This window comes from Marmota flaviventris, chromosome 2, assembly GCF_047511675.1.
Source record: "Marmota flaviventris isolate mMarFla1 chromosome 2, mMarFla1.hap1, whole genome shotgun sequence".
NCBI lineage: Eukaryota > Metazoa > Chordata > Mammalia > Rodentia > Sciuridae > Marmota > Marmota flaviventris.
In genome coordinates, this window is record NC_092499.1 from 140,501,854 (window position 1) to 140,519,068 (window position 17,215).

Genomic DNA, 17,215 nt, shown 5'->3' on the forward strand with positions numbered 1-17,215 from the left:
ATCAGCCCCAACACCCTTCATAAATTAGGACTCAGGAAACTGAGTAAAAATTAAATGTTCTTGGGCCAATCTGACCCCCAGGGTATCTAGCTCCTGATGCCAAGTTGGTAACATTCTCATTAGGATTCAGTCCTTCCTTTCAGAGATCCATGATAGTAGTAGCTGGGCCTGTTTAGCAATGAGGATCCTAATGAATCAAGGTTTGGCCTTCCATTCTTTCTGGGAAAATAGCAGCTGCTGTGTCTTTTGTGAGGCAATAGCATTCCTTTTCCCAGTGATGTTCTCAAAGTGCGATACCAATACAAGCTTCATCAGCCTCACCTGAGTACTTGTGAGAATGTACAAGCTTGTGCAGACCTCAGACCAACCAAATTAGAAACTCTGGGGATGGGGTCTAGCAGTCTGTATAAATCTCTGGGTGATTCTAATGCATGTCAACTTTGAGAACCACCAAATTTTTGCAGCTTTTTAATCCTCTTAAGTTGTTATAGCTCTAAAGCAAATGGTCCCTTCATCTGATTATTTCACACGGGTTTATTCCTTCTGTGATTACCTATTTGTCCAAATGGATAACTATCTCATACAGTTTCAGAGCATCCCTCTATGTTTTTTTTTTTCTTTTAATCTTACATTAAGTTATCCTTCTACCTTCTTCATACAAATCTCCAACAAGACTGCCTTGCAGTATACAGCTCCTTCCCTGCACTATAGATAACCTCAGCCTTTGAATGTTGAGGGGATGCTTAGAGGTATGCACAGGAATGGTGACCCAGGAAACAAAGAGGTGGGCTCATGAAGAGAGAGACATGACAAGCAGTGGCTTCAACAGAAAGGCAAAGGACAATACGTTGGGCAAAAGCTATGGGAAAGACTCAAAAAATAGCTTTTTCTCAGTCAATTTCATGCCCGGTAGGCTTGTAATTATATCATAAACATCAACAGAAATAGTACAGGACTGTGCTTTTCAAACTGTGTTCCCCGGACCAGCAGCATCCATATCACTTAGAAACTGCCTAATGTGAAAATTATCAGGCCCCTCCTCAGACCTTCTAGGTCAGGAATTTTGAGGATGAAGCCCAGAGAGCCCTGTGGTAAGGAGCCCTCCAGCCCACCCCAGTGCATACTCAACTTGGGGCAATGCTAGTACACAGAGGAAAAGCACAAGCTCTCAGGTGAAGCCAGCAGATTCAAAGCCAAGCTCCAACAGTAACTACCTTCCTGAACTTGGACAAATTACCTAATGTTTTTTCTCAGATTCTTCATCTGTACAATGAGGATGATAATACAGTCTACCTCAAAAACTTTTTAAAAATGTCAAAATTGGAAGGTTCGTATAAATCACTAAGTTAGACATGGGCCGTAGTAGGAGCTCCATACAAAGAAACTGTCCCTCCCTTCTCCTTGTCTTCCCCCTCCTCTTCTTCCTCTTCCACTGTTGCTGCTTCATTATTATTTCACCACCATCACTGTCATCATCATTAGCAGCTGTAGCAGCAGCAGCAGCAGCAGCAGCAGCATTACCACCACGATCATTCTGATTTTTAAACAGAGATTGAAACAACCATCACCAGATCCAAGGTCCCTGAGTCGGCCATCCGGCCAGCTTTCTCCAGCAGAAGAGGCAGCAGGGGTGATGGGCAGCTCAAACTCAGCACAGCTGCAAAGGGCATCTGTGCTCAGAGCATTCAGCCCAGAACTGGGAGGCTACTCAACACTTGCTATGATTCTGCCAGGGGAGTAATGGGCCATTTGGTTTCTAAGCCAAGAAAACATATCTTGCACCTGAAAGGATCATTTCCCCAAAACAGTAGAATGTCAAATGTCAGACTTTGCACATGAACTTGAGAACATCTCCTCTAGAAGAACATATTACTTAAAACACTAAAAGCAAAACAGGGCAGGGATAAAGGGGAGAATTCAACACCTTGAAGTTGTCACCCATACATTTCTCACACTCCTCCATGTGCTGGCCTTAATGTATCACAGCCAATTTATGCAGCATTTTTCCACAGACCCCTCCTGAACAGGTTTTTCATATAATACATGGGATGGAGAAACCTTGCTATAAGATTCCACCTCCATTCACATCCAGCTTCCATTTGCAGCAGTAATTGGAGGTTGGGAGCTTGTTATAAATGTGGTTAATTGAACAGTTGATGTCTTCACTAACCTACTGAGGAATTGCTACTAAAACCCTGCATACACACTTGCAACCCCTCAATTCCTGGGCTTCACTTGGTGTATTCTCCACTGTAGTCCTATCATAGATGTGTATATCTGGGGTGGCCATGTTCTTTTACTGCTCTTTTAATTGTTTTTGTAGCACAGAACAGAGAAACAGCAAATACTACAGAGGGTAGAGGACAAGACAGAATGGAGGTTTTTAGCATCAGCAACACAAAGGGACATTTCACAAAAACTGAGAGAGATTAGAGATTTGGGTGACTACAAGCTTCCAAAAAGCATGTGGAAACTTGGAAAAATTCAAAGCTTTGCTTCATCCAGGAAAAAAAAATGTAAAATGCAGCTATTTCATTACTGAGAAGCTCTGAAATCTATGATGATGGAGAGAAACCCAGAGGTGATAGCATGTAGAAAATTAGATATTGGTTTGCAGCACAGTATTATGTTATGGTTTAGGGGGAAAAGCCATTTTTTAAATGGGAAAAGTCTACAGACACCATGGTCAGAAAACAGCCCAATTGTTGACTGCCTCGCTACCTCTGGGTATACTCAGGTAGAGAAAAAATGGAGGGGGCTCCAGAGAGGATCGATAAGTGCAGAACCTGGTAAATAGGAAGACACTGGGGATCTAACATAAGCAAAAGTGCAGATAATGGAGATTTGGGATTCTTGTGTCACCAATAAAGAGGATAAATATAGCCTTGAATGATGATGTCTGAATCATCATCAGACTTAGTTATTTGGGTTGGCATCCAGGTAACCCTAGACCACACATTCATTCCACAGGCCTTGCAGTTGATCTCCCTTTGCTTGGGACTCTTGTCCCCTTACAATTCGCATGTCCAGGTCCTTCTAAAGAACACCTCACCCCTCCACCTATGGGAGTCACCCTTACACTCTTGATCACACAGAACAATAGGAAATTATCCTCCTCATAGGATTCTTTTCTTGCTTAATGTCTGTCTCCTGCTAGGATATTTGCCCCACAAGACCAAGAGTCTATCTGCTATTTTCACCACTAGATTTCCAGTACTATTCTTCCAATAACTGTTCACAATCAAGAAGCAGTTAAAATATGCCAAGCACTCTTTTGAGCACATTAACTATTTAGTTCACACAACAACCTAGATGTTTTTATTTCCATCTTTTTTTTAAGAAAAAATAAGTGATTTTTCTGAGGTTGCACAGCAGTCAGGGCAGAGGCTGGAATCACCCCCCCCCCAACACACACACACACACTCTCTCTCTCTAGGGTCTTTAACCAATAAAATCCTTCATTATTTCAGCCTCCTACACATCTCACCTTATCTGCACTGAATCTTGCCTGTCCTGTGTCAGGGCTGTCCTACAGAGGGACTGGGTTGGTTTATGGCTGCTCTCAACAGAGAGACTTCAACTTCTAGAGTCAGGTACCCTGACTCTAGAGTTCACATGACACCATTCTGGGCCTCTAGTAGTGTGAACTCAATAGATGATATATGGAATAAATGAATGAATCAATGACTGAGGATTTGAATCCAGAACACCTGTCACAGTGAGCACCAAGAACATTGTCAAGTGTTCCCTGTTCTGTTTAGTTGTGTTTCAGCCCTTAGGAATCATTCAGCTATCATCTGACTGTAGAGTGAATCCCAACACAGCATTACCTGTGTAATGCTGAACAGGGTCTCCATGCCCTGGGCCGCCAGGAAGGCCTCCCTGCCCGACCGGAAGGTGGCGATGTGCTGGAGGCAGAGTAGAAGCCCCCGACGGATCATCACGAAGGTGTTGACGGTGTCGTGATTGTGCCAGTCCTGATGCAGTCTGAGCAAGCTGGTGACATAGCCTCTGTTCACCGCCCTGCGGCTGTTAGACTCTGACAACACAGGGAAAAGGCAATGTCAATCACAGGCTCTCCAGGGCCACACCTGCCTGAGAATAGCCCAGTGAGTCCTCCCAAGATCCTTCATTAATTCCATATATATCTATCAAGTTCACACTTCCAGAGATACATAAAGGTGTCATGTAGACTCTAGAGTTAAAATACCTGGGTTCAGATCCCAGCTTCTGCCCTTACCACTGCACATAAAATCGGCAGATGTCCTCTTACTTGACTGATCAAATCAACACACCAGTAATGGAACAGAGTTGTGATGTGTCTCCTGATATAATGATGCACTGAGAAAGACACAAAATCATTTCCGTGGTATTCCTGCCCCAAACGCATGACCTGAGCAAAGTCATGAGAAAAATAAGCAAACTCTGAGTAAGTGATGTGCTATAAAATATCTGACCTATATTCATTACAAATGTCAAGATCATAAAAGGGGGAAAAAAGATTGAGGGATTGGGGCTAAAGTAGGCTAAAAAGACATGACATCCCCGTATAATAGAGCACTTAGATCCTGGACCGTGAAACAATTTTTCTTTTCACTATAAAAGGCATCAGTGGCGCAATAGGCAAAATTTGACTAAGATCTATATATATGTTATATCAGGGTTACTTTTCAGATATTGATGAGCTGTGGTTATGAAAGAGAATATTTTTGTTTTTAGGAAATTCACAATTGGTATATGTGAATGTAAATCATTCTCAGGAAAATAAAATTCTCAGGGGGAGGGGAGAGGAAGGAAAGAAAGAGGGAGAGCACTTTCCACTGCATTCCCAGATTCCAGGTCTCCACTGAATCTTTGTGGACCTAGGATATTGTTCTTTAGGTTAAGCAAACTACAAGGTTAGATGGGGAAGAAAAAGACCAAGTGAGATATCTGAAAGGCTGTCGGCATAGGAGATGTGTCAAAGTGTTGTTCTAGAGAATGGAAGCCAGCTGATGGATAACCACGGGGTCATAAATTTGGTATATTTGCTGCCTCTGCATCTGATTTTAGGCCTGAATTAAGCTGGCAGAAACTCCATCACCTGTACCTCATCACCTGTGGCTTACAGAACCGCGCCCCCCTCCCCAGGGAAAAATCCCTTCCTCAGGTATGGTTGAGATCTACTTGATCCTTAACCATTGAACCCTAACCCAACCTATCTCACAGCTGCCAGCCAGGATGAAATCTGATGGCCAACATCAGAGTCCTGTACATAAGTCTCCCCTCCATGCGTGCTTCTTTTTTTTTTTTAATTTTGTGCTAGGTATTGAATCTAGAGGTGCTTAACCATAGAATCATATCCGCAGCCCATTTTTATTTTTTATTTTGAGACAGGGTCTTGCTAAACAGTTCAGGGACTCACTAAATTACTGAGATTGGCTTTGAACTTGCGATCCTCCTGCCTCAGCCTCCTGAGCCGCTGGGATTACAGGTATGTGCCACTGTGCCAGGCCCATGCTTGTTTCCTTTAAAGTAGCCAAGACACTGCCTGCAGAAATGCCTGAGGCATAACACCAAGGACCTAACAGAGACCTGGTTCCCAGTCCTAGCTCCTCTGACACAGTGCTGGTAGAATTTCCTGCTGCCTACAGACTTCTCACCAGCTCTTGTGGGCACCCCCACACACACACACTCTCTGGGGTCTTTAATCAATAAAAATCCTTCATTATTTCAGCCTCCTACATGTCTCACCTGATCTGCACACTGAATCTCGCCTGTCCTGTGTCAGGGCTGTCCTACAGAGGGGCTGGGTTGGTTTATGGCTGCTCTCAACAGAGAGACTTCAAAAACAAATTAGAAATCAAATTTCTTGTATGTATAATTATGTCAAAAGGAACCCAGATATTATGTATAAATATAATGCTCTAACAAAATTAAAAAGAAAGAAAGACATAGGAACAGTAGAATTTGGCTTGACTGGGAAAGGAATTGCTCATAGGCTATCCAACAAGAGGAAGGACCCTGTGTAGCAGTGAGAGACCTGGCACAGAAAATGTTCAGACAGAGAATTCAAGTCCAGGCACAGAATGTCAATCCACCCAGCAGGGCTGTCCTATGGGCTGTCTGACATCTGATGGGGAGCTGTAGCAGAGCTTTTAGGGTTTCCTTCACCTCTCCAACACGGGGATTTCTCTGTCAGCTCAATATGCCTGGCTGAGACCTCCATGAGACTGTCTTATGGGTGTAATTTTTTAAAATATGGTTGAAATTCTCTTTGAAGAAACAGAGGCACAAAAACAGTCCAAGATTCTTCTCTCTACAGTCAACCTATGCTACTTTTCAGAGTAGCATCTGTGGGCCTCAGGGTTGGTAGATGAGTGTGTACAATGGCAGACCTATCGGAAGATGCCTGGGCACCTGAGCTCCCCAAAACAAAGTGCACTACAGCCCTCAAAGAGACCGAATCTCAGCCACAAATACCCCAGTCTTGTAGCTCTGCTCTCTCACTGCACATCTCTCAATCATCCAAACCACTCAAATTTGTTCATGAGACAACATGTGTATCTGGCCAAAATGTGTATGTGGCAGAACCCATGAACTGTAACCAGATAAGCAAAATTTACCTCAAAGTCAGATATTTCTCTAAGACCTTGGAAGTGAGCAATGAGTATGAAAAATAACATGGTAATTCAATGCTTTATTCCAAAGGGATTTTCTCATAATATTAATGGAATTTTTTTTTTTTTGCTTGTTTATCAAATTCTACATTGTCAGGTTTCACGGAGCCCCACTGAGATCTTTGACACATTTTTGTAGTTAATTTTATTACTATTTTCTTCTTTTTACATCCCATTCAGCCATGACCTTGAACTGAGAGTGATGAGCTTTATACACCCAGAGATGTGTTTGTAGAAGGTTTAAATCACCTTCATTACCTTCTTGAATGAATTACTCTTTAGTATCAAAACTATTTCTCTCCTTGGCTGGTCCTGGCCACAAAGCACTACAGTTCTCTACTGCCTAAATGAGGTTCCAGCCTCTCCAATATCTGATGTTTAAAAGAAAATTGAGGATTAAGTAGGAGGTATTAAAGGAAAGTATCATCTGCTTGAAAAGATGCCAAAACGGCAAACACAGCACACAGGGGCCCTGTGGGCAGTTCAAGGTTAAGGACTTTTGTCTTTTATCTATTTTTAAGGGTATGAGAATGATAATGCATTATCCTAATGAACTTCATCCATTACTCTCATTTTGTGGCCAGGGGAAGGGGGTAATGAAAAAATTTTTTAAAAAATCTTTAATTGTCTGAGAGAAAACTCCTCTAACAAATCCCAATGATTTTATTCACGATTTTCCTGTTAATCCCCAACAAGCTGTCATGTTTACTAACGTCTGAACTAGCTAAACCCCCTTCCTACCTGACCCTACATCAGTCAATCTTTGTCTGAGAATGGCTTGGGAAGTTTTGCAAAAGTCAATATGTATCTAAAACCCGACAAGAGGAGATTCATCAAATTGAAGAAGAGCAAATGTGGAGAAGAGCCAAAGAATGAAATGAGGGTCACCGGGATCAGCAACTTGAGGAGTTCTCGAAGATCTGAGAGGAAAACACTGCTTCTCAAAACAAGGGGAAATATCGAGGAGAAATGGTGCGTTTTCAAATACTGTTCTGGGGGAGCTCAGAGTTTTGGAGGAGAGGGGGACTCCAGGTCCCCAACCTTCTTCAGACACTGAAGCCCAGGTGCATAAATGGCTTCCTCCTAAGATTTTTTTTTTAATTGGAAAAAATTAACTTCTGTAGCTTAGGTATGTAGACATATTTTTAATTTCTTAAGTAAACTGTTATCTCTTAATCTAGTTGGAACATGATGGATGGACCGAAAGAAGTTCTGAAAGCCTTTGATTTTAACACCTACCCCACCTCAAATGTACTCTCCCTGCTTCCTGGGCGCCCTGTTATTCCACTGGTCACTCTTTGTCAGCCTCCTGCCAGGGATCTTCTTTGGCCAATTTTTATTTTGCTAATCCATGAATAATAAAGAAATTATCTTTCTCCTTCCTTCCAGTTCACCCTTTATATTCAACTTATCCCTCCAGGTTAGGTCCTCCCAGAGCCTCTTTAGAGCCAATTCTCAGTCTGAAATATGGTCTAGTAATTTTTAACCCAAGTATTTCTTAACTGAAATTCAGATGTCGTTCTTTCATGCACACCCGACGGATAGAGATTTTTACACTCAGACCAAAAGAAAAATCAAACAAAACCAAACAAAACATAGAAGGGCATATGCCAAGATATCAATGCCATTTCATGAAAAAGAGGAGGGTATTATGATTTTAGTGACTAATTTCGAGTTTTTTCATAGTTTTTATTCCCCACATATTCTATAATACACTTTGATAGCCAGAAGCAAAATGCATAACCCTTTGACTGTAGTTACAAATTAGTGGCCTGTAGTCTTTTGGCCAGGCCATTCTGTCCATGCTTATGCACGGTGAACAGGCTTCTGGGTTGCCATAGCAACCAACTCACCTTTCAGTCTTACCCCATCTCCTTCAAAAGTGAATTACCTGCCTAGAGCCCCTAAAGGCACTGGAAAGCAAAACCATCTTTATGAAGATATTTGTCTTCTAAACAGGAAAGCCTAAAAACCTTCCAGACTCAAAGGATTAAATTTCTCCTGGGAAATTTGGGGCGCGATCAACTGGTGGGGAGAAATACTTGGCTTGGTGTCCCAGATTACTACACCTGCAAGAAGCCCACTACTCTGCCCCTCTTATTTGGCAAAAGTAAAGGAAGTTGTCATTGCTGTGATCTTCCCCCGACCCCCATCTAGGAATTGCATCTGAAGTGACAACCTTCAGTGGAGGACACATGGGCCCCTGCAGCAGAGGAATGGACTGGAGACCAAGAGCCACACTCCAGGAATGAGACACATAAATTAGTGTAGACCTCTAATCCCATCTTCCCTGCCTCACTGGTCCTGATCCATGGGTGACCCCTCAGCCTCCAGCAAGCTGTGTTTCTTAAATCCTCCTACATGGCCAGGGGTTCCACGATATCTCATCACCCTTGAACATGTTGCTTCACATTCTATCACTGTCTTCATTTGAAAACAGAACTAATTATACTCCCTTCTTATGGGGTTGTTGAGAGAATTAAATGAAAAAATATGTGTTGATATATATAAATTAGCCCAATGCTTAACACACAATAAGCACCCTCCATACTGTTGCCTGTTGTACTTACCATCCTCATGATCAGCACCATCTATTTATGATTCCAACCTCCCCTCCACCAAAGTGCCAACTGCTCCAGATATGGACATGTTCCTTTGACAGCCACATGCAAGAATGGGACCTTTGGGGTCCTATAGCTGTTGATTTGAACTTGGGGTCTAACACTTACTAGTTGTGTGACTCGATTAAATGACTTAGTGCTATAGTTTGAATAGATGCCCTCCAAAGCTCAGATGCTGCCAATGTGACAGTATTAACAGGTGCAGCCTCCAAGAGGTAAGGCCAGAAAGGCTCCTCCTGGTGAATGGGATCAAGGTGTTTATAAAAGAGACTGCCCACAGCATTCTGCTCACTTGCCCTTTTGCCTTTTGCCCCGTGAGGACACAGTGAGAAGACCTCACCAGACACCTTGATCTTAGAGTTCCAAGCCTCCAAAGCTGTGAGAAAATAAAATTTTGTTCTATATAAATTACCTGGTCTCAGGTATTCTGTTATATCACAGAATGGACTAAATGGCTTAACCATTCTTAACTGTATTTCCATCATCTATAAATATTAGAGCAATGTAAAAAAAATAAAGATAACTAAAGCATTTGCCTTATGAGTCCATTATAAGGATCCAGTACATAGCACAGCACCTGGCATAAGCTATGTGCTCAATAAATGATAATTCCCTTTCCTGCAAGGATGACGTCCAAACCCCACAGACTTTTCACCAGTGGGAATAACCCAAGGAGAAGTTTTAAAGTAAGCGAACTTTATAATCATGGTGTGTTTGAATTTCCATTGAAATAGTTGACTTCTCACCCCCAAATAACCCCATGTCACCCACTGCTGCCTAGCTGTCCTGAGATGCCCCCATGCACATGCGCTGAGGATGGCACCACTTCATCCAAGGCGCCCTCACAGGCCACGCTCACATTGTGGATCTCTGTATTTTCCCTCTTGGCAAAATTTGCATGCATTTGGGTCTGATTACCCTGAAGCCTTCTTAAGAACCTGGTTAATCCTCTAGGATACAGTTGATTGATAGAAGTTGTTTAAACTTAACCACCCTTGCTTTGGAATAAGACATATTTGCTTAAGAATAAATTTGAGGATTTGAAGTCCTCTGTCATTCCTGAGGACAGAAATCATCTTCAATTACATAGTGTACTGTGACATATACTATCCTAGGAAATTTTCACCAAAGGAAATTAAACAGCTTTATCATTCGTTCATGAACTCCCTAAAAATCCATTTGTCTGAACAACTGACAATTCGGTTTGTCTCTTTTGGAATAGAAGCTCCCTTCTCAGAACAGAAGACCACTCAGCCAGGCTCACCAAACTCCTGTTTACTCTCCAAGGTTTGCTTCCAATCCCTCTGCTCACTGTGTTCAACAACCTGAGCAGTTCTATCACAAAAATATGCCTGATCTCAATCAGGATTTCACATTGATGGAGTCACTTCGAACCACAGCACCCAAACCCTGTGACTAGCACCCTAGAACTCCCTGTTTTTAAGACTCAAGACAAGGGTCAATCACTCAACTTTGCAATAGATGATTCTGGTGATCATCTCAAGGAGCCAGTTTAGAAGCTCTTTCTGTACAAAGTAGCCTTTTACCAAGGCTTTGAAATCATATTACTAGAACAAGCCGCTGATGACTTTGCCATTGCAACTCCAATTACAAGCATGAGTGTTTATTGAGTGAATGTCTCCTATGAGCTCAGCACGAGGCTATGTCGTTTTACATGGATCATCTCATTTGTCTCGTAGAAGGGCTTTGAGATAAGCATTAATTTTTTTCCTTTTACAAATGAAGATGCAAGAGAAGGTAAATAGCTTAAGTCCACAGAGCTTATACATGGCATCTCTAGGATCCAAATAGAATCCCCCACCTGACTCTAAAACTGACACCCTAACTTTTCCCCAAAGCCCTTGATTCAGGTTAACAGAGCTCACAATTTTTGGTATCCAGATGCAGACACAATTTAACTCCTAACATCCAGCTAGTGACTCTGTGAGGACAGCCCAGAATATGAATGCAATACCTGAGAAGGAGAGATGAAATCAACCCTCACCCACTGCCTCCCCAGTTGCAAAAGCAGGTGGAGTGCTGCACACAAAGGAAGAGCAGCAAGAGATGTGCTAAAACATAACTCATCCTAATGCCTTCAGTAATGGAAATTACACTCGATTATCATTAGCTCAAATAAGAATGATAATATTGAATTACTTTACAGGTATCCCTTTCCCTTTCTAAAGTAGATGCATTTCAGTAAACTTGGTTATAAAGCAAATGTTGGTTTCAAGCAAATCTTGTTTTCCCACTGACTGCCTTTATAAGATTAAAGATGGTTTTCCTAAGCTGCAGAAATAGTGGCTCAGATGGATAAGAAACTAAACAATATAGCATGATTTGAAACCTAGACTCATCTACTTCTAATAAAGAAAACCAGCTCCATCTAATAACTCCCCACAGATATATTCCTCAACCAGAGAAATTTCTCCGTGCTCAGGAAAGTGTTGAAATCCACATCTTCCTTTTCTTCCATATACCTCTGCTCTTCTGTGTGAGCATACTGTCTAGTAAAGGAGTGTTCCACTTATGAAGAGGAAAACCACAAGACTCAAACCTCCTCCAATTCACATTCCATAGCTTATATACTGAGTCAATCTCATATCATGCTTTATCAATTCTAAGGCGCCTCTTTCCACATTTTCTTCAAAATTTAAGCCGATTACTAATCACCACTCTTAGTGGCATAAAATAATTGGTGTACCTTACAGTCAAGGAAATATGATTGGTCAAGGTTCAAGAAGATATGATTGATTTTTACAATACTGCATTGCTACATTGAAAATTCTCTAAAATGAGTTGATTCCAGGCAACAGGTGTCAATTGGAAGGGTTGCTCTGCATATGCAAATGAATAGATAGGGCTTTGTTCTGAGAACCAGATCCTGCTGCTGCTAGCAGACAGTGAGTTACAAACTAAAACTGTGCTCACACAATCAAACCCAAGGTGCCACCGTGAATCCATTCAACACAAATTTATTTAGCATCTATGGTATGCCATTGTGTGACAGGCTGTGCTGTAGGCAGTGGAACAAAAGAGACAAAGTCTCAGCTCTTATGGGGCTCACATGCCTGTGAAGCTGTTGGGGTGAGGGGCAGGCGGTGCAGATACCAAATAGACACACAAGCAAAGAAAAATAAATAAGGTAATTTCAGATAGTGACAAGTGAGAATAAAAGTGACGCTCAAGTGACTAAGGGAGACAGCTACTCTAGACTGGGTGGTCAGGAGAGGCCCTTCAAGGGTACAGCATTTGAACTGAGGTCTGAATGATAGGAAGGATTCAGAATGCAGAGATCTGGAGAAAGGACTTTCTTACCATCTCCAGGGCACAGCAAGTGGAAATGCCAGAATTTGGCCAGTGCAAATAACAACAACAACAACAAAAAAAAAATGTTGGTTAGCTAAAGCCAGGTGATGAAAGTAAGGGGAAAGCAGCAGAAGATTACTGGAAAGGTGGGCAAAGTCACAACATGTGCCTGCACCATACTGAGATCCACCACAGGGGTTTGTGCCAATATGGAAAATACATCAGGTCAGATTTTCTCTGCAAGAAAGACCTTAGGAATGATCGATTTTTGCATGGAAATTTGTATAAGAGTTTTTCTATCCATCCAGAGTTTTATTTTGAGGGTAGACTCTCAAATGCACTCACTGCCCCCCCCCCAAAAAAAAAAGCCACTATTCTTTCTGGGTTCCTGTAAAAGATCGGCCTGGTTTCACTCTGTTGCTTCCAGCAACAACTCATCAGAGGATGATCCACAAATAAGAAAGCCAGGATTTATACCAGGAAGGAGAAAAATAACCTTTCCCACCTGCCTTTCTCTACTAATTGCTATGTCGGCCATGGCGCTGCCTGCTTGGGCCAGAACGCAGACAAGCAGTAGGGACAACAGGAAAACAAATCTGCATGGTTGCAAACAGCGCATCTGAGTTAGCTCATTAACTAACTCTCTCTCCAGGTTCTCAGGGTGTGAGGAGGAGGCAAAGAGCAAAAGCCTCTGAACTCAAACTCGATGCCCTTGGCCTTATGTCATCTGAGAGCATGTCACAGTGAAATCCCAGAACTTTGAGCCTCACCCCAGCTCCTTTTAACTTGACTCCTATCATTATTTTGCATTCTGTTTTTTGTTTTTGCAGGACTGGACATTGAACCCAGGGGTGCTCTACCACTGAGCTATATCCCCATCCCTTTTTATTTTATTTTATTTTTTTATTTGATACAGGGTCTTGCTAAGTTGCTTAGGCCGGCCTTGAACTTGTGATCCATCTGCTTCAGCATCCCATGTAGCTGGGATTACAGAGGGTAGCACAGCACCCAGCTGGACGCTTTGGTGTTCCCCTCCTCCCCATCACCTAGGCTGCACCAGCAATGGCCGCCTCCTGGGCCCATTTCCATCCTCTCCTCCCCTGCACAGTGCATCTCACCAAAGCACAACCCAGAAACCTCTGATCAGGCTGAAAATAACATAATGGCCCCAGGGAAATCGGTTGGGGTGCCAAGAGGGGTCTGATGTTCTCTGTCTCATCATATATGGAAAGGGTTTGCTATACTGTGTGTCCCTTGGTTAGCGGGAGGGACTAAGGAAGAGGCTGAGTGGGTCCTTTGGTCCCCACTACTGCCACCAGAGTAGCTTTGCCATTATCTATATGTAGTTGTTCTGCAAAGGATTTCATTCTAAATAAAAAATCAACAGTTTTATTTATTTAAAAAGAAGAAGCTTGAAACCCTCTGGGGTGAAATGAAGGGGTGGATTTTTGTACCTGTATACCAAGCACATATCCCGTGGTCCTGAGCCAAGCAGCCAACCTCTGAGACTCAATGTCCCCTCTATAAAACAGTTTTCTCAACCTCCCTCCATTGGCTTTGGGGCTGGATGCTGTTTGTGGTGGTGGGCTGTCCTGAGCCTTGTAGGATATTTGGCAGCAAACTGGACTTTACTCAGTAGATGCACAGAGCAACCCTACCGTATGTGTGATAGCCAAAAATATCCCCAGATCTTGCTAAGTATTCCCTTGGGGGTAAAATCACTCATGTTGAGAACCATTATTATAGAACAGTTAAATATTTACCTGTCTTACAAGATTATGATGGGGATTAAATAAGATAATACACGAAAAGGTGCTTCATAACCTGCTATTTTTAGAAATCCGAAGGAAGCACCTGATGTACATCTTGACATAAATAAATAATTGGCCAGTCAATCCCGAATGTAATAGGAAGCCACTGTGTACCTTCAGGGCCCTGAGATGTTTATCTTTGTGTCTATCTCTTTAAATCTTTGTGATACTTTATCTCTGTCAATCCATAGTCAGTCATCAATTATGCCAGGTTGATACAAGTTCTAAAATGCAAACATTTACAACTCAGCAGACTGGATGTTAACCCTTTGTTTCCTAGAATGAAAACAAAATGAGAACACGTGGATCAACTAAACAGGACCGCATCTGTATGCATTCACTTATTTATTTATTCCTTTGTTCGTTCCGATAACTTGCTCTGAGTGCCCACTATATAAAACACATTAGAGTTAATGGCTTAAGAAATAAGGATTAATGGGACAGAATACCGGGGCTGAGGCTCACACAGTCTAAAATAGGGTCACCAAACTGCCCACAGCCTGTGTTTATGAAGTTTTATGGAAACATGGCCACAGCCACCCCTTTATGCATGGTCCTTGGTGCTTCTGCCCTCTGAGGGCAGAGTGGAACAGTAACAGAAATTGTATGGCCCACAAACCCTCAAGCGTTTTGGCCTTTCCACAGAAAACACTCTGAGAGGGAAGACAGATACTGAGAATAGCCAGATGTCATTCACCACACAGGGGAGGCTCTGAAAGACTAATTTAAACTTCAGCAGGCTTTACGCCCTTATATCATCAGCTCCTAAATTTTCCAGGATTCTCTGAGGGGTGGCAATAATCAAGCAAGTGTTGATCTATGAAGGTCAACAGCACTCCCACTCTGCCCACGTCAGCTAGTTGAGATGCTACTGATTATCTCTGGAGGGGACTGCTTTGTCCTGTGACCACAACTTGATCCCATATAGTCTCATGAGGGGCTGCAAGGTGACTGATGTGCTGTTAATGTTCTCTACCACGTGTTGCCCTGTGGACTATAAGGGGTTTAAACTGACAGCAAACCTTCATACATGACCCTGAACCTCCTTAGACAATTTTGACTTGTTCTAAAAGGAACAGAAAACCTATCGGCACACAACCAGGCCAGAGCAAAAGCCTTTGAGGGAGACACAGATAAATCCTAACAGGATCACTTGCTTGAAAGAAAGCGTCCCGCATGGGTATAAGAACCAGCACTAATTATAACTGCATGACAATGATATGCTTTGTGTCAAGCAAGAAAGTCTCAACACCACCACCCACCGCTCTATTAGCCCCAGTGTGGGTACCTCTGGACACCTTGACCACTTTTCTGAAGGCGTTCACCATCCTGCTCTTGCCACTGAACAGCCTGTGTGTTCCCAACTGGAATCTGACCCTCCTTGTTTGATTAAGTTCAGTTTGTAATCCAAAGCTCTTGGTCCCTGTCCCCGATGCCAATCAATGCCAATTTAATAATGAGGACACGGTTTTGAGAAAAAGGTAAAAGAAGTTTTATTGCTTTGCTAGCAAAGGAGAAACACAGGTTACTCCTGTCCCAAAGGCTGTGACTCTCCAGATCAGGAGGGATGGGGCTTTTAAAGGAACTTCAAGGGTTACATTGCAGGTGTGCTTTGGTAAGAGGCCCCTGAGCACCCTGATGGCATGTTAGGATTCACTTGTTAATTTGGGAGATATTTGCTTGCTTCCCAGATCCTCAACAGGCATCTCCTTCCTGTAGTGGGTGTGTTCAAGGGCAATTAACTTGGGGAAAGAAACAATAACACTTTCTCCCTAATCTTGTTAGGGAGGGGGAGAGGGGAGAAGAGAGAGAATTTTTTTTTTTTTAAATAAGACTTGGAGCAATGAGGAATACATTCAGAAGGTGAAGGGACCACTGTTACAAGTTCAACTATTTAATTGGGTCCACTAGTCCCAAGAGACCCCAAAATTGCTCAACTAGTGCTTAAGCATGAACACAATATTCTGGATATTTCTCTGGGACAAACTTCACTTGCTCTTTCTTAGCAGCACTTTATAGTAAAACACAGCATACTTTTCAAACTCCCCAAAGAAAGTGTCAACCTATTTTTAAATTGTAATCCCAAACAACAGACCAAGTTCTAAAGGATCCCTTGAGAGTATTCATTTCAGAAATTTTCAAACTTGATTTCCTCCAGTCCCTTAGGAACTTCCCTGGAAGTTTCTCAGTGTCTATCCAGAGCTAGAGAAAGGGGAAGGAGGCTGGGGAAAGGCAAAGCTGTCATTAATTGGGGTCTTCTGCTCTGTTCCTACTGTATTTACTACCTATGTGTGTCATTTCCACACAGGATTCCATCTTTGGAAAAAAAGAAAGTTCTGCCATTAAAGAATTCTCAAGTTCCTCACCTAATGTGATCCTCACAATTTATGGCAAGCCAAACTGATATAAGTGCAATGGCAAAGTTCTAAAGTCATACAGTGAACCACTTGCTGAACCCAGAGCCCAGGTTTACTAATTCCATGTGGAAGGTGGGAATAATCAGTGAATCAGGAAGATTTCCTGCTTTAGAGATGATCACAAATGAATTCAAACTTCAGCCTCTGCTTACTATTGGTGGGATCTCAGCAAGTCATTAGCCTCCCCTAACGACATCTTCCTGGGAGAATAACACAATTATCACATAAATGGGGATAATGAAAATTCGATGAAATATTGTGTGAAAAGTGCCTGGCAAGTGCTGATGCTTCATAATTAATAGTTATGATCATTATCCATTGCAGGTACCCTAGTAAACAGTAATTCTCTTCCCACTCCCCACCCTCCTTCCCATCTCACTGGAGGCAAGCAGTAA

At 42.4% G+C, this 17,215-nt stretch overlaps 1 protein-coding gene across 2 annotated transcripts in view; it reads right to left on the minus strand.

Moving 5' to 3' along the window:
• Window positions 1-17,215, minus strand: part of Agbl1 (AGBL carboxypeptidase 1) — a 705,341-nt gene that overhangs the window by 609,400 nt on the left and 78,726 nt on the right. For both annotated transcript variants that reach the window (XM_071607355.1, XM_027922002.2), the window contains exon 5: window positions 3,831-4,039. In XM_071607355.1, the coding sequence (XP_071463456.1) occupies window positions 3,831-4,039 (209 nt within the window). The remainder of the gene's footprint in view (window positions 1-3,830; window positions 4,040-17,215) is intronic.